The sequence below is a fragment of the Hemitrygon akajei genome, chromosome 5, assembly GCF_048418815.1.
Source record: "Hemitrygon akajei chromosome 5, sHemAka1.3, whole genome shotgun sequence".
NCBI lineage: Eukaryota > Metazoa > Chordata > Chondrichthyes > Myliobatiformes > Dasyatidae > Hemitrygon > Hemitrygon akajei.
The window spans coordinates 45,797,613-45,823,639 of record NC_133128.1 but is presented as its reverse complement, the minus strand read 5'-3'; the positions used below and the strand labels follow the sequence as shown (position 1 = coordinate 45,823,639).

General features: G+C 37.8%; 1 protein-coding gene across 2 annotated transcripts in view; it reads left to right on the top strand.

Annotated features, from left to right (window-relative positions):
- man1a2 (mannosidase, alpha, class 1A, member 2) overlaps window positions 1-26,027 on the top strand; it is a 134,498-nt gene that overhangs the window by 70,399 nt on the left and 38,072 nt on the right. For both annotated transcript variants that reach the window (XM_073045427.1, XM_073045426.1), the window contains exons 5-6: window positions 2,485-2,565; window positions 14,849-14,943. In XM_073045427.1, the coding sequence (XP_072901528.1) occupies window positions 2,485-2,565; window positions 14,849-14,943 (176 nt within the window). The remainder of the gene's footprint in view (window positions 1-2,484; window positions 2,566-14,848; window positions 14,944-26,027) is intronic.

The window sequence follows — 26,027 nt, the reverse complement described above, 5'->3', positions numbered from 1 at the left end:
TCCCCCTTTACCAGCTCTTTTTAAGTCAAAAAATCCTTCCTCAACTCCCCCTGAACCTCTTATCCCTTACTCTAAACTTATGGCCACTACTAATCAAGACTTCTGCAATGGGAGAGGTTTCCTAGTATCAACCCTATCTCATAATTTTGTACAACTTTTATGTTGCTTTTGCTTCAAGAAAACACATCTAATCTATCCAAAGATCAAATAAGTTTATTATCAAAGCACATATATGCCACCATTTACAACCCTGAAATTAGTTAACTTGCAAGCATACTCAATAAATCAATAATAACCACAACAGAATCAATTGAAGTGCATCAACTTGGGGCTCAACTATTGTGCAAATGACATCAAACTGCACAAATAGAAAAAGAAAGAAATAATTATAAACAAATAAGCAATAAATATCGATAACATGGGATGAAGAATCCTTGAAAGTGAGTCCAAAAGTGTGGGCCAATTTCAGTAATGAGGCAAGTGAGTTCAGTGAAGTTATTAACTGTTCTTGAACCTGGTGGTGAGAGTCATGAGACTACTCATGAAAACAGTGAGAAGAGAGCATGTCTTGGGTGATAGGCATCCCTGATGATGGATGCTGCTTTCCTGCGTCAGTGTTTTGTGCAGATGGGTTCAATGGTGGGGAGGGCTTTATCTGTAATGGACTGTGCCATATCCACTACTTTTCAAAGTCTTTTCTCTAAACTGAAACATTCCATCCCAGGCAACATGCTGGAGATTCTCCTGTGCTTTCATCCTTCTTTCCGTCTGCCAATCAGAATCCCACGCGTTACTCCAGATATTTTGTTTAGAATCTTAGAGAATGTTGTTGCAAGTGTGTTATTATTTCAGCCTGGGTAAGATTACCCCTAAAGCCATAGAGCCGTGCAGCATGGATACGAACCATTCAGCTTTCAAATCCATCATGACTGTCAGCCATCCAATTTACAATAATCACACCCTAACCAATTTTATTCATCCACTATTCCCCCCCACTTACACCCGAGGGGCAATTTTCATTGGTCATTTAACCAGCTGTACATCTTTGGACTGTGCGAACAAAAACACCTGAGGAAACCTTATGGTCATTAAGCATATGTGTAAACTACACACAGTAAATATAATCAAGAGTGAACCCAGATCTCTGACATTGAAGGCAGCGGCTTTAATTGATGTACCTCTGATTTGCCAGGTTATGACAGGCTCCTGCAGCTTTCTTTAACCTTTTTACCCTTTATACATTCAAACCTGATATGCATTTCAAAGATGTTTTACTCATCTTTCTATGTATAAAATGTTATGTGGATTTTTCAGGTGAGTTTTAAGCAAGAAAAACGGAAAGTGTGGTTGCCCTTGAGGGTAATTTGGCACGACTGAATACAGATAGCTATCAGTGGGAGTAATGCCAGCAATTGGTTAATTTTTTTCCTCTGGGTTAGCAGGTGTTTCATAAATAAATAAGCTAACATAAACCTTACCTTGATTTTAATTAAAATAGAGAGAGAACAGTAATGCAATATATCCATAAAGACATGTAGGCAAATAAATATAAATTGTTGTTTGCTGTGGCATTGAATAAAATAACTCCACATTTCTTTAAAATTTCTCATTGATTCCAGCTGTAAACTTAGGATCTTGCCCTTTGGAATGGTCTGATCTTTTCTCGACAGAGTTTCAGTCTAGACCCAAAATTAGTGGCCGTCAAGAGTGCTGCAAATATAAATGTGGAAGTAGATTTACAGAATTTCTTTCCGTACATAGATTTTTACATCCCTTCCTCCAAGGAGCACCAAGAGATGAAATGAGAGTGACTGTCTAGTACATCATTACATAATTTGACAAAAGAATTGCATCAAGGAGCTGAAGTAAAACTCAAGATAATGGACATCAAGAAGGAAACACACATCAGTGATTGCATCATATCTCTCATAAAAGAAGATGCTTGCATTTGTTGGAATTTGGAGGAATACTTGCTCTTGATTGAGCAATGTTCAGTTGTATTCATACTTCGAACAAATGAAGCAGTCTATGCCTGTATGTTGCAAGATCTGGACAACATTCAGGCATGAACTGATAACTGGCAATTAAGATTTATGTCACAAATGTATGACTGTATATATTATCCTGTACAGAAAACAGTTCTAGATTAAGATCAGTTACTATTGTGATCTTGAGACTTCTCTATTCCACTCTTTCTCTGTTTCACACTTCACAGGTTTTTCACCCATTCTGACTTCTCTTTGTAAACACTGGTCACTTGAATTTGAATTAAACCGAGAGCCAATCTCGAGCCACAATCCTATGATTAGTGATGTGCATTTGCCTTCTAAGGAATCAAAACTAATCAATAGAAAAATAATTATGCAATTTTAACGTAAGTGGAATTATAATGTATCAAGAAAGCAGTTGGACTTCAGAGTAACTTAAGTATTGATAAATGTTGTCTCACAGCCTAATTCTTTCTTCTTATTCGTTCTTCTGTAGAATGCAGAAGTCTCTGTCTTTGAAGTGAATATAAGGTTTATTGGAGGTCTTCTGGCTGCCTATTATCTCTCAGGAGAGGAGGTATGGTACAACTGTTAATTTTGTTTTAATGTTCTTCACCCGTGTCATTATGGAGTTTTATAAACCTCAAAAGAAATTCATAAAGTGTTGACTTTGCCCTTTGAATACAAATTGTTGTCCAGAAATATTAGTATTGACCAGAAATTTAATTGGACCAATCAGGTACACATTGGCTATAGAGCAACTCAGAAGCTATCTTTTGCAAGCTTGTCTCTTTGCTACCCCACATCATGTATCAATAAGGTGTATCAGGAATGTGATGATGTACACTCTGCTTGGCTGGATGAGTACCTCTAATGTCAAGTGACACCATCAAAGACACAGCAACTCATTTGGCATCCTACTCACCACCTAAAAAGATTCACTTCCTCTGCCACCAGCACACTGGCTGAAGTGTGTATCATCTACCAAAGGCATTTCAGTAACCTATCAAGGGCCCCATGACTTGTACTGTCTAAAAAGAAAGGCAATGTCAAAAGCATGTGAATTACAGCACTTGCTAGTTCCCTTCCAAATGTCAAATTACTGATCTTGCCTAGGAAATATTAGTACTGCTGCTTCATTGTTATTAGGACTAAGTTCTAGAACTTGGTAGTTGTCATCACTATTGGAGCATCTAAACAGAGCAAACTCCACTGATTCCAAAAGCTGCAACCTGAAGGTTAGTCTTGTCAGGATTACTCAGATTTTGTAAATGAATAAGCTCAATTTTTTATAATAAAGAATAATACTATTTCTAAAGTACCAAACATAAATAATTTTTATAGTTTCAATAATCAACTTTGATATAAATATCATTTTGAAGCTTTTTGGTGGTTTCTTTATTATTTCTATGTATCAATTTTGGATGATTCATTGGTGCTTACTGCAGAAAATTTTCATTGAAGCCTATTGGCGAAGTCTTAGTATTAATGGCAGGACTGAACTGAGACTTCAATAGGAATGCACAGTTGCTGTGACCCTGTACTCAAGTTGTTCTGAGATTATAACAGGCTGGCTCCACTGGGGGAGCTCTGGTCCTGCACAGCACCTTAACCCAATCTTCTAGCTGAAGATTGCATTGGGGCCCTCGAAGGATAAAACATATGGTACAGGGACAAATAGCCAATGGTATTAAGGCAACAAGATCTGCCTCATTATTTTATTATTAAATTGAGGTTTTTTTTTGATGAAGTGTTGTAGAGCATTAATGCTGTGTATATGGGCTCTGAAAAAAAGAATACTCTGAAATAATAGAGGAAGTGTCAAAATTAAAATAAGAGTTTACAGACATAGTGACTACAGTGATACAAAATCAAAGGCACAAAGCAGTGAGTCTTTGTCTTTCAGCATCTCTATCCAGACTAGCACAGACTTTCCTTTTATCATTCAATTCCCTACAAATTAAAACATGTCTGATTTCTAAATTTACTAGTTCTGATGAAAATTTACCGATCTTAAAAATTACGAGAAACCAATTATAGACCATGGGAATCAAATTTGTGCTTGCGTTGGCAGCTAGCAATAACAGTACAAAATCACACAGTTGAAGCGTTAAATTGCTTTTTTTGAGATTCTGAGAGTAGTGTCTTAAGTCAGATTCAGTTTAACCTCTGGAAGTCATTTTAACCTTTCAAAATACACTGCTGAATACCATCTTCATTTGCATGTAACCTACCATATCAGAAAGCACATCCATACAAATATAGAATTTGACATTGTTTAATGTCACTTTCAGTACAGAAGTGTAAAGGAGAATGAAGTAATTGTTATTCCAGATCTGATGCAGCACAAAAAAGAAAACAAAGATAAAGAGCACAATAATCTTAAAAAAAATTAATATGAATACATAATATATATCCATTAATTGTACATACATAAAGTGACACTAGATACAGGAGTGTCTGTACATAAGGTGACTCTAACAGGAAATAATAAAGTAGGGGTGCTATGGGTGCTGTTGGGTGGATTCATGAGTAGAGGTGATGAACAGCCTTACTGCTTGGGCAAAGTATTTTTGAGCCTGGTGGTCCTGCTGTGGATGCTATGTAGCTTCCTTTCTGATCTGAGTAGGACAAACAGTCCATGAGTAGGATGGGTGAGATTCTTCATGATATTGCTGGCCTTCTTCCACCACCTTTCTTCATATGTCTTTTATATATTATATTGAACTAAGATAGGATTGTCACTGCCAGTGATTTCAATATTGATATTAATGATTTCTCAGATGTGAATCTGTGGCAGCTGAATTCATGAACTTACTAGACAGCCCAGATTTTTACCCAGCATGCCACTGAGCCCACAGTGGAAACTTGGAAATGCACTTGGCTTAGTAATGACAAAAAGGTTAAGGCTGTCATTCTGATACCAGTATCTCTGATCATTTTTGTGTTCTTTTTGATGCCAATAGTGGTTGGTGCATGGAATGCTCTACCTGAGTCAGTGGTGGAGGCAGATACACTAGTGAAGTTTAAGAGACTACGAGACAGGTATATGGAGGAATTTAAGGTGGGGGGGTTATATGGGAGGCAGGGTTGAGGGTCGGCACAACATTGTGGGCCGAAGGGCCTGTAATGTGCTGTACTATTCTATGTTCTCCTGCCTGTAACCAAGACCATGAAAGAAATTTCAGTTTAAAGAATGGTTTCTTGATGCTGCAAAGCAATTTAACTTCTCTGAGCTAGCTAGTTTATCTGACCCATATGACTAAACTGCTTAGTAAATAAAATGGTTGATTCTTTTAACAATATTTTAAACATGGTGGCCCCACATATGGTTTTAAAAAAAAAATCACTAAATGAAATGATGCCATGGTTAAACAATTCTGTCTGCCAAATTTAAGAGGTTGTGCAGAGAGACTGAGAGAAAATGGAGGAAAACTGGGCTAGAAGTATACTGTAATATTTTCAAGGAAGAGCTAGGTTCCTTTAATGCTGCCATATGCTCTGCAAGAAAAGCCCATTTTTCTATGAGTATTACAGAGAATAGCAGTGATTCAAGAATATTGTTTTCAACAATAAACCAACTTGAACCATGTACCAACTTACAGCATCGTCAATCATCTGCCACAAGTGTGAGAGAATTCACAATATTTTTTAACAACAAAATTATTTCAGTTAGGGAGAGTATAGCTAAGAATACTGGTATATTCAATAGCCAACCTGGTAAAAAGATGACAATCATATCAAAATTTACAAGTATATTCTATTCAGAACTCTGCAAGATTGTAACAAAGAGTAAGCAGTCTACTTGCTGCCTCGATCCTGTCCCTACCGCACACTTTAAGGACTCTTTTAATGGTGTTTTCAATTCTGTTTGAAAAATTATTAACACATCTCTTGAAACTGGAGTTTTTCCAGATTCCCTCTTGCATCTGTCAAACCCCCATTTAAAAAGCCAAATCTTGGTGGTGTGGTATTAGCTAACTACAGGTATATATCAAATTTTCTCTTCCTAGGGAAAATTCTTGAGAAAGTCATTTTCAGCTAGCTCAACTTTCTGAATGAGATTAATACTCTGGAAAAGTTTCAGAGCATGGAGATGGCCCTTACTAAAACTGTCTGTGATCCTGTGCTCAGCTTTGAAGCTAACACAGGTCTAATTCTCCTAGATTGAGGTGCTACCTTTGACACCATTGACCGCAACATTCTTCCAGATCACCTTTAGAGCTGTGTTGGCCTTTCTGATAGCACCCTTAAATAGTTTGCTTAGATATATTAGAGAGAAAATTTTTTATTTGTCTTGGGGACCATTTTTCTAAGATGTACAATGCACTTTCTGCTGTTGCTCAGAGAAGCTCTCTTGGTCCCTTACTCTTCTTGTATATGCTCCCTTAGGAGGTACCATTAGAGAGCATAAATTTAATTTCCACAGTAATGCAGATAATACATAATTGTATATCTTGGTTGACCCTATATAACATCCTATCTTCTCTGACTTCTGGTATGGCTGCAGTCGACAAATGGGTGAGCAATAATTTCCTAAAACTAAATGTAGATAAAACTGAAGTGCTTTCAGATTGGTCCCAAATGCCAAAAGAGAGACATTTTGACGTTTTGGGCCGAGACCCTTCGGCTATCCAGTCCTGCTGAAGGGTCTTGGCTTGAAACGTCGACGAGGCATTTATTCATAGATGCTACCTGGCCTGCTGAGTTCCTCCAGCATTTTGTGTGTGAAGCCTGGGTGTTAGCCTTGATTCAGATTTGAATTTCAAATCCCACATAAAAGATAATAAACAGAGCAGCATTTCTGCACTTAATAAATATTGCAAAATTATGTTGGTTTCTGCCATGCCGTTATATTGAATGGAATAATTACTGCAATGCACTTTTTACTGGCCTTCCAAAGCAATTTATTGACAAACTTTACCTCTTCTAGAATGCTGCTGCAAACCAGGGCAAGGGAGCATATCACTCCTGTCCTAACTACTCTGCATTGGCTTCCTGTACATTTTAGAATTTATTTTAAAGTTCTTAATGGTTTGGGACCACGGTACATTACAGAACTGCTTTTGGTTTTTATAGTCCTGCTTGAGCTCTTGGGTCTTCTTCTGCCAGTCTCTTAAATTTAAACCATCTCCCTCAAAAGGGAATTAATTGGCTGGCCAGTTTTTTTGAATGACAGTCATAAACTGTGTAAATCAATACCTAGAAGTGCTCAGTTGGCACTTCTAACCGCCAGCTCAAAATTTATTTATTTAACCTTGCTTTTAGTTAATGTAATTTAGTCTTTTATTTTTGTTTTTGCATTTTATCCCATTGTAAAGCACTTTGAACTATATTGCATGAAAAGTATTCTGTAAATAAGTTATTATTGATGGGTAGGCAGGTGCAGATGATACCTTGGGCAGTTTTGACTACTGTTGTAGAGTCTTCCTCTTCCTGTCCTCTCTGTGAAGATCAATTAATATTGTGAATAAAAAAAATCAAATACTAAAAATATTAATCTAATACAAAATGTGGAACAAGGATCTTTACTGAATATATTCAACAAAGTACTGTAGGCCTGTTAATCACTTCCTGACTACAGCATTTAATTTTGTCTGTTGTTTTGTTATCATATTCCTGGGTACACTTTAATTTTCAAATTGAAGAGAAGTTCTCATGATGCTCTCTGAGGATCATTGCTGTGTTTGCTGTTCCTATTGGTCTGCACCCAGACTGGAATAATGTCAGTGTTTTTGGATAGTAATTGTGAAGAAAGTAGTAACAGATGCAAGGACATTTGTACGCAGCAGGTGAAATTTGAAGCAGTGAAGTTTGAAGTGATTCCAGTTTATAGGCAGAATGAAGTAATGTAAATTATATATTGCAATTTTAAAGGAGCTGAAAGATCAGAGACGTGGGAATATCTGCATCTTGAAGCTAGCCGGAAATTTACAGAACAAGTCATTGGTTTGCAAATGGAAGGGTTAGAAATTGAAGTGTAGTATTTCAAGTACAGGGCTAATTTTGTTTTAGTGGAGATTGTATTAGTGTGCAGCTGGTGACTAGTCCCATCTCTTAAGTATATCTTCTGCTATATGCTCCTAAGATTTTGTGACCCAAGCTTTAACATAAATTAGTTGCTTTTTCTGGTTCATGAGGGACAGCGGATGAAGAGAGTTTAGGACTGGTGGACTGGTACAGGTCACTTCCATCACAATGCAGTTGGAGAAATTAGGTTTGCTTGCCTTTCTACAGTTGACCTCTTCCTTTGCACTGCGGTGTATGCTTCCTCTTTATAAAAGTTCAGACCCGTGTATCTGCCCCTGTCAATGAGCAGAGAAGTTTAAAGAGGTCAAGGGATACTCAAAAACCATGGGTGTGTTAAAGCAAATGTGAATCTGTTTGCAGTGCAGACAGGGAGTTCTAAAAATGTAGTTTATGGATGATTGACAGAAGGGATTTTTTTTGTAATGCATTGATTTTATCTGCAGATGTGGGAGAAACAGATTTAACTTAACATTCAAAAGGTACTGAATTAAAAATTGGAGAAGAATATAATTACCAGACAATGGAGAAATGAGCATTGGCAACTCGTAACAACAGTATTAAATCACGCAGTTGAAGCATTAAATTGTTTTTTTTTTGAGATTCTGTGTGTAGTCTTAAGTTGGATTCAGTATAACCTATACAGTATGTGAATATAGAATGCTTGATACAGCCACTGTATTTAATTATAGTTATACCACCATTATTCAAGTGCACCTAACTAAATAAAGAATAAGTGCTTATTGTTTGCGGTATAGATATGCTAAGGTGTCATGTTAGTTGACAGAGTTCAGTATGTCGGTGGTTGAATGCATTAACTTGAACTGAAAATACCGAAGATGCTCAGTTATCATATGGAGAGGGAGAGAGAAACAGCTAAAGTTCCAGTTTGTTAACTTTTCATCAAAGCTAGGAAAATTTAGAAACCAAACTTTAATTTACATGGAATTGTGTGATAAAAGTGATGTCTGTGCTAGGGTAGAGATTAAGGTATTGAAAGATAGAAGGTAGTGAGGCCTGTTGTGAGGGGCTGATGAAGGTTTTTTTCATCTTAGGTGATCTGTCTGAAGGAGCTGTAAATGGAAGAAAATGAATGTGGCCAGAGGAGAGACTAAAGAAATCCGTGCTGAAACACTGATATTGCTGGTATTCTGAAACAAGAGAATGCTAAGGATGCAAGGCAGTCAGGGCAGCAAACATAAAGCGAGAACAGCTGAGTTGTTAGTCTGTTGGCTTTTTATTATCTCTGAGAGAAACTAGGAAAGCTACTTCTTTGAAATTGTTGAGTCCCAAGGGCTTTAATGTGCCTAGTAGGATGATATGGTGATGCTGTTACTCCAGCTTACAATGGGTTTGTTAGAATATAATGAGAATCCAAAGACTGAAAGGCTAGTGTGGGAGAATTAAAGTGACACTGGAAGCTCATGGTCATGACAGCTGACTTGAGTACTGTGACTGCTTTGCAGTACTCAATCTGCATTTGGTTTCTCTTCTGCAGAGAGGTCATATGAGAAATTCTGTATGCAGTACACCAAATTGCAGATACAGGTGAATTGAAGCTTCACAATGTTTAGGTCCCTGGATGGTGAGAAGTACGAATGCAAGAAGTAGCACTGCTGTAGACAAAATCGTCAGAGCAAATGAGTTGAGCAGTATAAACTGGAAGGATCAAATAGACTCCCTACAGGAAGTTGGGTTGGAGGAATTGTGGGGAGTTTTTTAGGTTTGTAATATTGATTGCTGACCTATTCCTCAAATGGACATAGGGAAATACAGAAAGGAGCAGGAAGAAATTGAGATAGCCTTGAGACAGGAAAAGTGGAGTACTATATACTGAAGACAAGATGAAACTTCTGAATTTTATACATGAGCAGGAAGCATTAACAATAATGTCATGTCAGAAAAAGCTGTATGGTGGGAATGGGTTGAAATGAGGATTCTTCAGTGTATCCCGTGAAGAAACAGGCAGAACGAAACTCCCACTGTCTCTCCACTTTGCTTTGGAGCACCGAGATAACTCCAAAACATTTGTGAGGTTGCTATTTATCATTTACAGATCGGGGATCTACACCATCACCATCTCAACGTAGAGATCCTTGACTTCGTTAAAGGGAGACCTATAATTACATCTCCTCGCTGATGGGTAGCACAGGTGTGCCTCAAGAATGCATCTTAGCCCACTGCTTTACTCATTCATGGAACAGCTCAAAAACCATCTATCACTGATGACACTGCTGTTATTAGTAGAGTATTAGATCGTGTCAGGGCTGCATACAGAAGTAAGTTAATTTGCCTGGTTTCGTGATGTTGTAGCAGCAACCTCACATGTGCTGTCAGTAAGAGCAAGGAATTGATAGTGAACTTCAGGAAAGGAAATCAAGAGAACACACACCAGCCCCCCACTGAGGAGTCAGCAGCAGAAAGGGTGAACAGCTTCATGATCCTCGACATAAGTATCTTAGAGTGTCCTTCCTGGACTCAGCACATTGTTGGAATCGCAAGGATATTCGGTATGTCACCAAAGACTCCTAGGAACTTCTGTAAATGTATGGTGGGGGGCATTCTGACTGGCTGCATTACAGTCTAATATGGAGGCCCCAGTGCACAGGATTGCAAGAGACTGCAGAGGATTGTAGACTTGGCCAACTCCATCATAGGCATAACCCCTCCTACTGTTGAGGGCATTTTCAAGAGGGGCTTCCTCAAAATAGTAACATCCATCAGTAAGGACCCTCGCCATCTGGGACATACCCTCTTATCATTACTACCCTTGTAGAGGAGATACAATAGCCTAAGACCCACACTCAAAAATTCACAAACAGCTTCCTCCCTTCCACCACCAGATTTCTGATCAGTACATGAATCCATGACCATTCCCTCATTATTCCTTTATTCCACAATTTATTTGTGTAATTTATGGTAATTTTATGTCTTTGCTCAGTTGCCTCAAAACAACAAATTTCACAACATGATGATAAATCTGATTCTGACTCATTGTGGTTTCACAGAGCTGCATCTTTGATTTGGAAGAAGTTGATGGAAGTTTAGCAAGGTATATGAGAGATGGTGGAATGGGAATGCATTGGAGTACGTTCAAGGAAGAAATGAAAGATCTGCCTGCTCTTGGATGGAGGGTGTGGAAGGATTAAATCTATATTGCAAATGAGCTGGAGGATGTTGGTGGTGTCAGATCTCAACATTAAATCTAATGGTTTTTGGGGCTTCGGAGCCAGTGTGCTCCACCAGGGGTGAAGTGGTGTGACATCCAGGCTGTAGTCAGTACTGCCCCAGTGCTTGGTAGAAGGCAAGCTCTATAGTGGTTGACTGAAGACTTCTGTGGAATTCAATGAACTCAGAGTGTGGACTATACACACACACACACACACACACACACACATATACATATATATATACATGCATACATACATACATATATATATACACATACATACATACACACACACACACATACATATATACATACACACACATATATAAAAATTTGTATGGTTGTATTTTAAAGATATCGTATATGTGCTTGCCATCTTGTATGTGTGAGGACTAGACTTCAAGCTGTTGTGTTGGCTGTTTAAACTGCCAGGGGAGAGGCTGTGGAAATTTCATTTGTTTTTGTTCTCTGCTTGAATGCAATATGTAGTTTTGATTTTGTACTGTGCTTTATCAGTTATAGTCCAAATGAAAACTATTTAGAGCTAGCGCTAATGTTAGCCAAGTGAATTAATTATGCACTCATGTAGCACAGTTTTCATCTTTTCTTGTCAATCCCAATTAATAGCAGCAAAGTATTTCCATTCTGCATTTCTAAAAGTAGCTTGAAGGAGCTAATACTAAAATGTGATGGGTTTGGGAGTGGACACCTAGGATGTGTTCTATTGATATATTCATTTTGAAAGGGAAATAGCAGTTTCAATATCTATTGCCTGCTTTTTTTTGAAAATCGCCTTTGATTTGATAAAGAATTCCAGTACCATGTGATGCTGACTGTTAGAAAGCAATTTCTTATGCCTTCAGGACAATTTAAACTTCAATAAGGCTTACAGAGTAAGCTGTATTTAATGTTGCATATTCTTTCTGGTATGCTGATGTTATAAACTTCTTTCGATCTACCCGATGCAAAGACACCACGTACTACGGTAAAAGTAACTTTCACTCTTTAACTTTACCTGAGAGAACCCTCCTTGAGTACTCTCTCTTGGAGGTTGCTTTGAAGGTCTCTCTCCTCTGAAGCAAATACAGTTCTTTTAATATAACATGCAGTCACGTACACAGATACATGTGTGTTCACCCCCTTAGTTTCTGAACAGATGCGTATCGTTAACTTTATCAGTAATAAATTGTTCGTAACATTACACTGACAACTACCTTTCACATAATTTATTTAGCATCCAAGCTACTCTGCCTAGGTAAATGTCAACCCATTTTCCTATATTTGAAGCATTTAAGTTTCTCATTCACTCTGGTTTTGTAGATATCATCAGGCTGATATTTATTGTTGTAATCAATTACTTTTGAAATGGTGATGATAAGCTGCTGCATGAGCCAGTTTATGATTATGGTCACGGTCTTACAGCCTTTTCTGTGAACAAGAAAAAAAATTATTTAATAGGCTATCATCTTGATAGACAAATTGAAATCTGCTCAGCAAGGACATGCAAACTGTGAGAAGTATTTTATTTAAAAAGCAGCATTGTTTTCTATTTTAAGCACTAGGATATTTTTGATAGTGCAGTTATTGATCACCTTTAGGATTTTGAAGCTGCCTTATTACCTTTTCATATTTCAGTAATGCATGTTCATGTGTAAACAGAACCTGTAATAGTTTGGCCGTGGGGGAAAGAGCACCACAAATAAATGCACTGATGGCTACTTGTCATAAAATGATAAAAGCAAAAGTTTAAAAAAAATCTTTGGTCACAAAATTGACCAATAATTAAACAGTAATAATTAGTTTAATAAAATAGAACATGCGTATCGAACCAGATGACACTGTAGTCTTAGGATGATATGGAAGATTATGGATACTGAAAGCATTTGCTTTTCCTTGTAGCTGAGATTTTGTTTATTGTCCTGAGAATGGAGGTGGATTACAAGTTGTCTCACCTGCATAGTGGAAACTAACTAAATTAAAATAAGTTTGAATTGGTGAGCATATTATAAAACTGCCAGATCGTCAGTAAATACCTATCTGGTTTATAATCTTTTAAAGGAGTATTTTTGCTGCCCTTATTTGGTCTGGCCTACGTATGACTTCTGAACTACAGAAATGTGTTTGACTTTTGGTTGTCCTCTAAAATGGTAATGGAAGCCAGTCATGGACCATAACTGAACAAATAAAAATCCCAAGTAGACCACAAGGCATCAAAAGTTTACCATTGGTTTGACAAAGACCAGATACATGCAAACCAAAGATTCCAGCAAAGTTCTCTTGTATAGCAACTAGTGATTTGCATTAAAAGCTGGAAAGGCTGTTGCAGATACTAGTTAAGCAATAATCTAACATTATCAAACCGGTTTTCCAACCGGTCCCAGAATCTGGATGTGCTTTGCTCCAACAAAGGCGGAAACACAGACAAATGTATTTGGGAATTAATGACTCTGAGAGATCTCAGCATTGGCTTTTGACTCATTAAGTCTCAGGGCATCAGATAAACCATGGACCTGGAAGATTCTTACCATTGTAGCGGTGTGCTACACGCAGTGCTAAAATAACGACATGGAGTCGGTAAACTGCAATTAAAGAAGATTTTATTCGAACTTCACAGCCTTGCTTTAAAGCCTCCCTCATCCCGCCCTCCCCGGGCGCGGATGCTGTAAGGGACACGTACTCACAATCCCCCGCAGGCTTTTCCCTTTGTTGGTGAAGCAGACCTGGCGCCCTTTTGGGACTGGCCTTTGTGCCGGCGCGCTGGCTATTTGTGAGCCGGTTCGAGTGCGCTAGGAAGTGGGTCGCCACACCATCATACTTCTTAGCTAATAAATCGGTGCTTTGGAAGAATACTTTTGGTAACATGCATGGAGAGGCAAGGGAGCTTAAATCATTCAGAATAGTTCTACCAGCTGAGTTTGCAGTGTCCTATAGGGTGTCCAATGGACATGTAGTTACAAGAAAACTTGTTATAAAAAAGCAACGTATGCTTTATCTCTTCACCCAGTTTCTTATTAGTTACGTCTGCCTTTGACAGATTTTTTTGCAGTAACAATAGGGTAGTGCTTTTAGAGACTGTTCTTTGTTTCTCCACCATATCAAATGGGATAACTTGTGTGCTAACTGATAGGTTTAGGATGGATCTACCAGCACAAAACTGATGCTATGTCCCATCAGTAGCTGTAGAATTGTACTTCCTCATAATCTGTAATCAATGTACAGGTGTCCCCCACTTTAGAAATATTTGCTTTATGCCACTTCGCTTTTACAAAAGACCTATGTTAGTGACCTGTTTTCACATTACAAAGAGGATTTTTGCTTTTACGAAAATTTTCCCATATAAATTAATTGTTCTTCGCTTTACACCATTTCGGCTTAAGAAAGGTTTCATAGGAACGCTCTACCTTTGTAAAGGGGGGGGGGCACCTGTTTACCACATTCTCAACACCACCAAGCCAACGTAAAGTGCTACCTGAAAACATTTAAAACTTTTAATTGTTTGTTTTAGTGTGTGTGATCCAGTTATTTGCAGAGGGAAATGATCATTTCTCTTATCCCCACTCCATGATTACTTTGAACACTCAATAACGGGTCTTTTGTTTCTAGTCTCTAAAGTGTAAGTATGAAGCAAGTGAATTTTGAAATGTATTTTAATTTGTTTTTTCAGGTCTTTAAGCAAAAAGCAGCACAACTTGCTGAGAAGCTACTGCCTTCCTTTAACACCCCGACTGGTATCCCTTGGGCAATGGTGAATCTGAAGAGGTGAGTTTACTTACATAATGTATGAGCAGGAGTTATCCCCAGCCCCCACTCTTGCTTTACTGCCATATTCTGTCCATCATCTATTAAAGTAGAAGGCATGTAATCTGAAGAATGGTTGGTTTCATACCTTTTCTGCATTTTATAACTGTAGTCCCAAAGTAAAAGGTATTGGATAATTTGAGTGTATAAACACATTTGTAATAAATTGCACCATATTTTTCTCTCCCTTATATTAATTATATTAAAATGTTTCCTTAATTATATTAATTATATATTAATTATATTAATTAAATATATATTAATTATATTAATTATATATTAATTATATTAAAATGTTTCCTTAAAAATGGCTTTCATGTCTAGTACTTTGCTGTGATTAAACTTCTGCATGAACAATCATGCATGTTTAATATTTATAATGTATGCATGTGTATTGTGTGGGACTGGAACATGCTCTGCAAGTACTGAAAAGTTAGCAATTTAAGCAATAATCTGTTCCAATCTGTGATTTCCATAATCATAATGCTAAATTTGGAGTTGTAAAAGCAACGTGACTACAATTTTTTAAATGACCTCCAGCTTATGGCATTTTAAAATCTCCTGAAAGTTGCAGGGCATCTTTTATTTGAGCATGCAAATATTTAACTTTTAAAAAAAATCACAGTTGCTGAACTGGTTTTAATTGATATCTGGGTTTAACTAACATGTTCATTGTGAAACCACGATTTGGTGTGCTTTCTTAATACTGAGGTTATTTCATATGATTAGTGTTATAAAGACTTTGACATCCTGTTCCAAGCAATTTTTGGCTACACAGAATATTTTAGGTTTCAAATTCGTATTGAGAAGTTTGAATATTTCTGCATCAAGATCATTAATCTTATATTTTTTCTAGTTAATTTCAGCATGCTTTGCAGTGAGAAAAATAATAAACATATTTGATGAAATTTGATTTAAAAAACTGAAGTGTTCATTTTATCAATCTACATTTTGTTAACTTATTGAGAGTTTAATAATTTGGTTCAAAATTTGTGAAGTACTGAATGATAATTTTAGTTGGTACATTCGAAAAACATATTGTAAAATCATTTTACAGTTATATCTCCTTGCACTAAATGATCTTTCAGAGTTTGGCATAAATTGTTAAACTATATTGACTTTGTTGTTCACGTTATGACCTCAGCAGTTTTGTAGCTCTTTGCAGTTCATGCATATTCATAGCAACAGGGCATAAGTACAAAGCTAAATCAAAGCACAAACTTTCTGATGCACTGACATCTTTTAAGAGACTAAAACATCAAACTATTAAGTTGAATCTTGCTGATTTTTGGCTGACAGTTTTGACTGGCAGGTCCTGGACTTGTGCAAGCTCACAAAGTCCAGACTACTGAGGTGCTGCTGCTACAAGGATAATTTGTTCCATTGCTGCAGTCAACATAATGTCTGACAATGAAGCCTCGTCTTCCTGGGGACACCAACATATCCTTGCTGAACTCACCTATGACTGCCATATGTTCAGAGATCCTATTTTAAATAGGTTTCCTGGAGACATTTAAAAATATTCTTTTGTCTAGCAAGATATTCACAAGTTCTTGCAGCAGGCCAAACTGTCCCTCTCCTCATCTCTACCTCACTTACTGGCAAAAGCTGTCAGGGTATTCTAAGTTTGGTCCATCCATAGTACACGACCAGAGATCCACTCACTACCAATGTCTTGTTACATCTTGCTAAGTGCACACCTCTGGGTGTGGAGGATCAACATTATTTGCACACAAAGTTCAAAAAATTCAAAGTAAATTTATTATCAAAGTACCATATGTGACCAGGTAACTGAGGACACACAGGCCCAGCAGGCAATGAAAGTGAGCAGTAGTCCTCATCTAGTATGACTTGGGCCTGTACACCTTAACAATGATCACTTATTGATGCACTTAAATACAGTGAAGATTGACCACTGAATTGGTTGACGGCTTCAACTTGTTGGTCACAAATGCTTTTAGAATTTTAGCACAAAATGGCACAAAATGCAAGGTTTACTTTAATATAGAGAAATCTATCCAAATGGATCATGTCAAAATTAAGAGAAATTAATGTATAGTTTAAAGATTCTAACCTTTACAGCATGGAATAAGCCATAGGAGATGTAATGAAATTTCAAAATTGGTGATAAAGGTTTGTGAATAACTCATGCTTTACCTGTACTTGGGTGAAAAAAAATCACATTGTCATTTAACATTTATACATAGCAGAAGAAAAAAAAATTGAATGAGTATTGAATTTTCTACCAAATGTTTAACATTTAGAATTGTAGTAACAGGATTGCAATGGCAAGGCAGCATTCCATATTGTGAATATTTAACACTTAGATATTTTAAAAACTGACTCTTTGGAGAATACTTTCAGAGATTCTTGCCACATGTACAGCAGTAAAGTGAGCTAATAATTTGAAAGCAGATATGAACTTTCAGTTTGTCATGTAAGTGAATTACCATTGTTTAACAATTAAGGAATCTGTGTTTCCCTTAATTTTACAGTTAGGTTGCAATCATTTGCTTAGCTTATGATATCCACTATCTGTGTAATGGAGAAGATTTAGGCACAGCACTCCTGAGGGGAAATGGATAACAAATTAAAGATTTTTTAGAACAGTTTTCATGTTTGGCTTGTTATTTGGAAAATCTTGTATAAGTTCAGAGAAGTCTGTATCAGGGTAAGAATTGGAAAGTACCGGTAGTCTTTTTGAAGTGTTAGCTTCCAAATTTAAATTCTTGGAATATAACGATGTGGACTTTGTTAACAAATTGCTATAAATGTTAGCCTAATTCCTAGTTGTAAAAAAACTTACTTTTTTTTAGAAAAAAGAAATTTTAGGGGCTTTTTAGTATAATTTGGTGAAACTTGCACATTGACCCTGTATCATAACCATGTTTTCATCAATTAACACTTTTTTGTATTTTGTTCTTCAGTCAGAAAAGTGCCTTATATAAAGCTAAAAATGTAACAAAATCATTTAATGCAAATTAACTTACTACTTAATGAAAATTGCTTAACAAAGTAATAATTATTTGGAATTGTGTGTTATTATTTTGTTATCACCATTTTTAGAGTTTAGGACACAACACAGTACAGCATAGTATGGGCCCTTCAGCACATGGAATTTTGCTGACCTACATAGACCCACATAAACCTACCCCATGATCAATCTAATTTTCCTATGCAGTCTATAAATTTATAGTTTAGAATTCTTTTTTAACTGGTTGTAAACGCTGCTTTGGCTTTTACTGGTGGAAGATATTGTAACACTTATATTGCTTAAGGCTGGGGAGAATATGTTGATATTGGTGTAATATTGATGCAACAAAATATTTATCAAGAGTGGAGTTGGAGGTAGCCTTGAGAAAATGAAGAACTGTATAACTGGCCATTTGGCCCACGATGTCTGTACCCACATGATATAATTTAAAATTGATCCCATCTGCCTAATCACATATCCCTCCATCCTTTCACTGTTCATGTTCTTGTCCAAAATGCTTTTAAAATGTGTTTCCACCAAAAACCATGACAGCATGTTCCAGGTACCCATCACTTTGTGTTTTCAAAAAAGAACTTTTAAACTTTCCTCCTCTCACCTTAAATCTTTGCTCATTAGTATTTGTCATTTTAATCCTGGGAAGATGGCTCTGCAATCTACCCTATCAATGATTCGCATGATCTTATTTACTTCTATCAGGTTGACCCTCAGTCTCTGATGCTGTAGCGAAAAGAATGCAAGTATGTTAGGTCTCTCTCCTTATAACCTCTCTCATCTACATAACAGCCTGGTGCATCCCCTTGAGAGTCCCCACATCCTCCTTGTATTTCAGTGACCAGAACTGTGCACAATACTCCAAATGTGGTCTAACCAAAGTTTATCCGACTGCAACATTAGGCAGAAGCTCCTTTTGGATATCCATATCATATATATTTGAACCACTGATTTTAAATACAAGCTTGAAACAGTAAATAGCTAATGATATACATGCCAGCTCATTAAAAAAGTTAGAGCGAATCTGTAATATTCATCCGCTAAGTTATCAAGGATAGAGAATTTTATATGCAGTGCATCATCACATCAATTTTATTTGCACCAGAGCAGGAAATGATGACAAAATATAAAATATGGTAAAATATTTACAAATTGAATAATGTGATGACAGTTTCAAACAGTAACGAATAATGAATAGGAACTATCAGTTTTGTCTTCAAAAGCACTGGGCATGCAGTAGAACGGTTAGAAGATAGAATACAGATTAAGGGTTAGTCATTTAAAACTGAGGTGCATAAGAACTACTTCCAGTTGTGGTGAATCATCTATCTCAGAAGGTTATGGAAGCTTCACATTTGGAGGTATTTAAAATGGAAGCAGATACATTTTTTGAAAGGTCATGGAACTGAGTACTGTGTGAAGTAGTCACAGATGGGTCGAGCCCTGGACCAGATGAGGCATGGCCCTATTAAATGCAGAGAAGGCATAAATGGCCAAGAGGTTTACTTCTATTAAGTCATCCAGCAGCTCTTGACCAACTTGCTAAAGTGACTTATTTCTCGTTTAGTTGTTACTTTTGTGTGGAGCAGGGCTCTTGCAATCCAGTGAGAGCATTATTATATTAACATTGCAAAAGTTAGACCTTGGTTTGAAATAAAGCATTTTCTTGTTGCTTAGTGGCTGCAATGCCCAATAACCTCTGCGGCGTAGCAAATTTGTTATTGCCCATTTGTGGAGAAAGGTTTTATGGAACTCAGGTGATGCTAGTAGTAATGGATAAATCTGTACATTCCTATTTTTCTTCCTTAAGCTTTTTTCCATAGTTGTGCACTAAGTTGAGGTTGTGTTAACTATTGATATTATGGCATATTGATGATTGAAATGACTGAAGTTAGTTTGTTTTTGTTTGAGGTTTGCTCAGATTGCTTAATGTTCTAATGTTAGCTGTGATCCTGTCAGTAGTTTGTGTTTTGGGTGCTGAATTGTGCAATATATTGATGTCTAAAATGTTCAGGATTATTTCTGTGAAGTGATTTTTTTTTGAGGAAAACTTTTGTTTCTCAGGAATGGTAATGAAGTGCAATGAGATACAGCTTTACTCCAAAGTTGTGCTGACATTGCAAGGTTTTGCAGTAGTTATTTTCTCATACCTTATTTGAATCTGGAAATGGTGGAAGGTGTTTTTTTTGGATGATCAGAATTCTAGGAAAAATTATAGACTGCAGTTGCAATTTGTCAACTCATACCCAAAAGTTAATGCAAGACGTGGATTACCGTAACAGGTGAATTTTATTGTTGGTACATTTGAAAGCATGTTTTGTTGTGTTTTTACTTAATTTGTAATAGAATGTTACATAGGTGAGGTCAGTAATTTTTTTTGTGCAAATTTAGTCTTTGTGATCTTGTCTGCAGCGAAATAGTATTGTACATACAAGTCGTCAATAGGGAGAGGAGGTGTCATTTATAACTGAACTTGACTCTCTCTTTTCAGTGGGATAGGCCGTAATTATGTGTGGGCCTCGTAGCGAGTGAGCATTCTTGCAGAGTTTGGCTCTCTTCATTTGGAGTTCCTTCACATTTCCTGTTTATTGGGGAATCCTGTTTATGAGGAGAAGGTAAAATCTGTGGTTACATGTTTGGGACCAGATATGCCCAGTAATCGACATGCAACACTAAACTGCATTGCATGATTCAAAGAGAAGCGATGTTAACAGTTTTCTGCCACACTTGCTGATGTGTACTTTAATTTTTTTCTCTAACAAATCTCAATGAGATCTCCCTATATAGACTTTTATTTTCAGTCAAGAGACTAACATTAAGAGTTAGACGGGGCAGTACATTTTTTTTCTTGAAGTCTTTTAGAAAATTTTGGAAATTATGTTGGTATGGCATAAGGAGTGGATTGTGTAAGGCAGTTTTCTTTGGTTGTACGTATCTCGGTGCTGAAGCATGATGTAAAGCATTGGTTTTTCACAATTTTCTGGAAAGAATAGATTAATAATAGAGTGGATTCCAGTTAATTGGGTCGCACTAGCACAATTAAAAATCTGCCCCAATTAGTTGAAGATTCATGGAAATAGTTTTTTAAAAAAATTATAAAAGAGACAAGCTACAGTTTAACTGAGTAACAAATTATACCTTTAAATAAAATACAGAATAAATTAGAATGCTATCAATATTACTCCTGGTTGCTTGTCATATCTGACAATCAGGAAACCTGTGCGGAAGAGCTTTTAAAGTGGAAAAGCCATTGTACTGGGGCAGTACCTCGGAAATTCAGTTCCAATGGTACAAGTAGACGTTGTAACTAAGGTCTTCCCTGTTTGCAGTGGATGGCCCCAATTTCTTCTGTGCCTTGTCATGTTTTTCGCTCTCCAAGGAGTGTTGCAGAACTGCCTTCCTGTAGATCTCACTTGCCCAGTCTGCCAGAGCTGTCTCAACTTGATATGAAGTATGCCGGCTACCCTCATTTGGTTTAGTCTTTCTGTCGAAGTGGTGCATTGGGGTATGGCCATTGTCGCATGCAAACAGCTACTTGGAGCCACAGGTGAGACCTGAGTGTTCGGTGGGGAGCAAAGATAACATTCAAGGTGATTGTCGATACTTTCAATTTCTTCATAGTTCCTAACTTAACGTAAGAACATAAGAGATAGGAGCAGGAGTAGGCCAATCGGCCCCTCAAGCCTGCTCCGCCATTCAACAAGATCATGGCTGATCCAATCTTAACTCTAGTTTTCACCGAATCCCACAAGGCAACAGTGCCAACCAACAGGGCACCATGCCGCCCATTTTATTTTATTATTCATCCCGCCCAAACCCATGTGATAACCCGGGGGAAAAAAACCGAGTTGCCAATTGAGGAGAAAAAATCTGGAAAATTCCTCTCCGACCCATCCAGGCTATCGAAAACTGGTCCAGGAGATCACATGGCTGATCTAAACCTAGCCTCATGTCCACTTACCTGCTCGCTCACCGTATCCCCTAATGCCATTTTTATCCAGGAAAATGTCTATCTCCGTTTTGAATTTATTGAGTGTAGTAGCTTCCACAGCTCTCTGGGGCAGTAAATTCCACAGCCCCACTACCCTCTGAGTGAAGAAATTTCTCCGCATCTCAGTCCTGGAACGGCATCCCCTTATTTTAAGATTATGCCCCCTAGTCCTAGTTTCACCCATCATTGGGAACATTCTCCCCGCATCCACCCGATCAAGCCCCTTCACAATCTTATATGTTTCAATAAGATCGCCTCTCATTCTTCGGAACTCCAATGAGTAGAGTCCCAATCTACTCAACCTCTCATCATACATCAACCCACCCATCCCCGGAATTAACCTAGTGAACCTTCTCTGCACTGCCTCAAGAGCCAGTATGTCCTTTCTTAAATATGGACATCAGAACTGCACGCAGTACTCCAGGTGTGGTCTCACCAATACCCGTTACAACTGCAGTAAGACCTCCCTGTTCTTATACTCCATCCCCCTAGCAATAAAAGCCAGCATTCCATTGGCCTTCTTGACCACCTGCTGCACTTGCATACTAACTTTTTGTGTTTCCTGCACCAGGACCCCCAGATCCCTTTGCACAGAAGCACTTTCCAGTTTCTCTCCATTTAGATAATAACTTGCTCTATTATTTTTCCTGCCAAAGTACAAGACCTCACACTTGTCAGTATTATATTTCATCTGCCAAATGTCTGCCCAATCACTCAGCCTATCTATGTCCCCCTGCAGGGTTTCAATGTCCTCCGCACTCATTACACTCCCTCCCATCTTTGTGTCATCAGCAAACTTCGATACGTTGCACTTAGTCCCTTTCTCCAAATCATTAATATAGATTGTAAAGAGTTGGGGTCCCAACACTGACCCCTGCGGAACACCACTAGTTACCAACTGCCAGTCTGAGAATAAACCATTTATCCCAACTCTCTGTTTTCTGTTAGAAAGCCAATCCTCCACCCATGCCAGAATATTATCCCCAATCCCATGATTTTTTACTTTAAGTAATAATCTTTGGTGTGGCACCTTGTCAAATGCCTTTTGGAAGTCCAAATACAGCACATCCACTGGTTCCCCTTTATCTACCCTATATGTTATGTCCTCGAAGAACTCCAACAAATTTGTCAAACATGACTTCCCTTTTGTAAAGCCATGCTGACTTTGTCCTATTAAGCTATGTTTATCCAAATGCCCTGTTACTGTTTCCTTAATTATCGATTCCAACATTTTGCCAACCACAGATGTTAGGCTAACTGGCCTATAATTCCCAGCCTTGTAGAAGTAGTGAAGTTATTTCATTTTTACTCCCATCCATTTCTAGCATTCCAAACCTCTATGCTTGAAACCAGAGTGAACAAGACGGTTCTGAATTTTCTTACTCCTTACTTCTTGCCACCAATCAGTGACAAAAAGTACTGCTTTTTGAACATAAGCACATGTAACCTATACTATTTAAAAACTCTTCACTCCAAGATTAGTGTAGTCTCTGACGCTAGTTAGAAACTGTGACAAATCTCCTACACCAATTAAGTGGTGTAGTGTCCCAAATAAATGAAGGGGATCCTGGCAATTTTCTTGTTTAGATTTTGTTAGAAACATAGAAAACCTAGAGCACAATACAGGCCCTTCGGTCCACAATGCTGTGCAGAGCACGTACGTACTTTAGAAATAACCTAGGGTTACCCATAGCCCTCTAGTTTTCTAAGCTTCATGTACCTATCTAGGAGTCTCTTAAAAGACCCTATCATATCCACCTCCACCACCATCGCTGGCTGCCCATTCCATGCACTCACCACTCTCTATGTATAAACAACAACAACTTACCTTTGACATCTCCTCTGTACCTGTTTCCAAGCACCTTAAAACTATGCCCTCTCATGTTAGCTATTTCAGCCCTGGGAAAATGCCTCTGACTATCCACATGATCAATGCCTTAAACTTGCTGTTTAAGAGTTCTCCCAAATAAGCATCTGCTCCAATTAATCAATGGCCCAATTAACTGGAATCCACTGTATTTAGTTTTGTTTGCAGATAATAATTCACAAATATGACTTATCAACATAATTGAAAAATTAATTTGAACTTAAGTTGTCAGCAAGATTCGATTGTTACTTGCCTAATTTTTGATTAGAGCTTCAAGCCAATAAACTGTCATTCAACTGCGTTATTATTGTTCACGGAAGTGTTGAATGTATACAATGTCAAAATTTTGAAACATCATTTAGAGCCAGGTTGCAACGTCTGAGTTTATGGATGGCCTCACTTTCTTTGCCAGTACTTATATTTTTCATATATACACCATATGAGTTGGTCTTTCATTTCAAACTAAATGCTGGAAGAAATCAGTAGGTTAAGCACATCTGTGTTGGCAAAGGGTGCAAGTTGAGGCTAGAACTAAGGGATATAGATTCAGGGTGATAGATTTAGGGCAGAGATGAGGAGAGACTGCTTTTCCCAGAGAATGGTGAATCTGGAATTCTCTGCCTAGGGAAGTATTAGAGGCCATCTCATTAAATCTAGTTAAGACACGTTTAGATAGAATTTTACATAGTGGGGGAACTAAGGGCTACAGAGAAAAGGCAGGGTGGTGGAGTTGAGTCTATGTCCAGATCAGCGATGAGCTTATTGAATGTCAGAGCAGGCTCGATTGGTCATAAAGGCCTACTCCTGCTCCTTATGTTCTCCTTATGATGCTTTGGACCGAGACCCTACATCAGGACTGAAAGACTACAGGAAAGATTGCCTGTGTGTGTTGGGGGAGGGGCATAGGTGTGGGAGAGAGGCTGTTAGGTGATGAGTAGAACCATATGGGGAAGGGGTGAAGGGTGGTGTGTAAATGGAAACAGGTTGGGAATCGGTAAGTGGGTAAATGGAGGTTGGTAGGTTAAGGAGCTAAGTAGGGAGGTGGTTTTGGGCAGGTGGAGCCAAGTTGGGGAAGGAATGGGAGAAATGAACAAAGGGAGAAGAAAATTAGGTGAAAAAAATTGGAATTAGTTTATTATTGTCACGCGTACCAAGATTCAGTGAAAAGTCTGCCTTGCATTCTGATCATCAGATTAATTCATTACATAGAATATTGAGGTGGTAAGAGGTAAGGCAATAACAGAATATACAATAAAGTGTAACAACCTAGGAGAAAGTGCAGTGCAGGTGGACAATAATATGCAAGGTCATAATGAGGTAGATTGTGCTAATGAATGTCAAAGGATAGCGTTGGGGCAGTGGTTTACTTGAAATTAGAGATCACCAGTATTTCACTTTCATTTTCATGGAGTCTTCCATGGGGAAGACAGCTCAACCACCTTTGCTTATCCATTTATGTGAAATGTCTTCATTCAAATATCGTTATCTTATTCTAATGCACAGTTTTACTGACAGTGATATATTGAATATTACAGAATGGCAATATATATTCTATTGGTGCTGCCCCAAGAACATGTCTCTGCTATCCTCACTCAGTGCGATACCATATCTATCTTTCTAATTAAGGAAATTAAATAGTACTTGTATTTAATTTGACATACTTTGGGTTGGAACTTCTGGTTGTGCCCTTTATTTTGGCAATTTTGCCTTTCTTGACATGTAGGTGTGTAAATGGGGAAAATGGGTGGCTTATTGGATATCAGTTTATTGGGTATCATGGCCTTCATGACAGGAAGGCCACTACAGTTCTTGAGGTACATTGCTTATAGGTCCTCATTACTTGAGCAGTCAAATGTTCTGCTCTGGCACATATAACCCATATGGATTCAAAAACCGTATTGTCAAAGATCAGCCTCTCTGACCCCTCAACCCCTTGGCCCTTCTTCAGTATCATCCCTTCAGCATTTGTGATGATCCAAATACAGATTATCAGAGAAGGCAACATGACTGTTAACCAGGAAGCTGATCTGAATCCACTGAGTGTCCCAGTGGAGAATCAAGAAAGTAGAATCCTCTTCTATCTGTGGTGAGTGTCTAAATTGATGTGAAACTCACAAACCTAGTGTCTATTTGCTGCCCTCTTGCATCATAGAGAAGGCTGCAACCTTCACAAAGCCTCAGGTTTGTTTCTCAAGCTACTG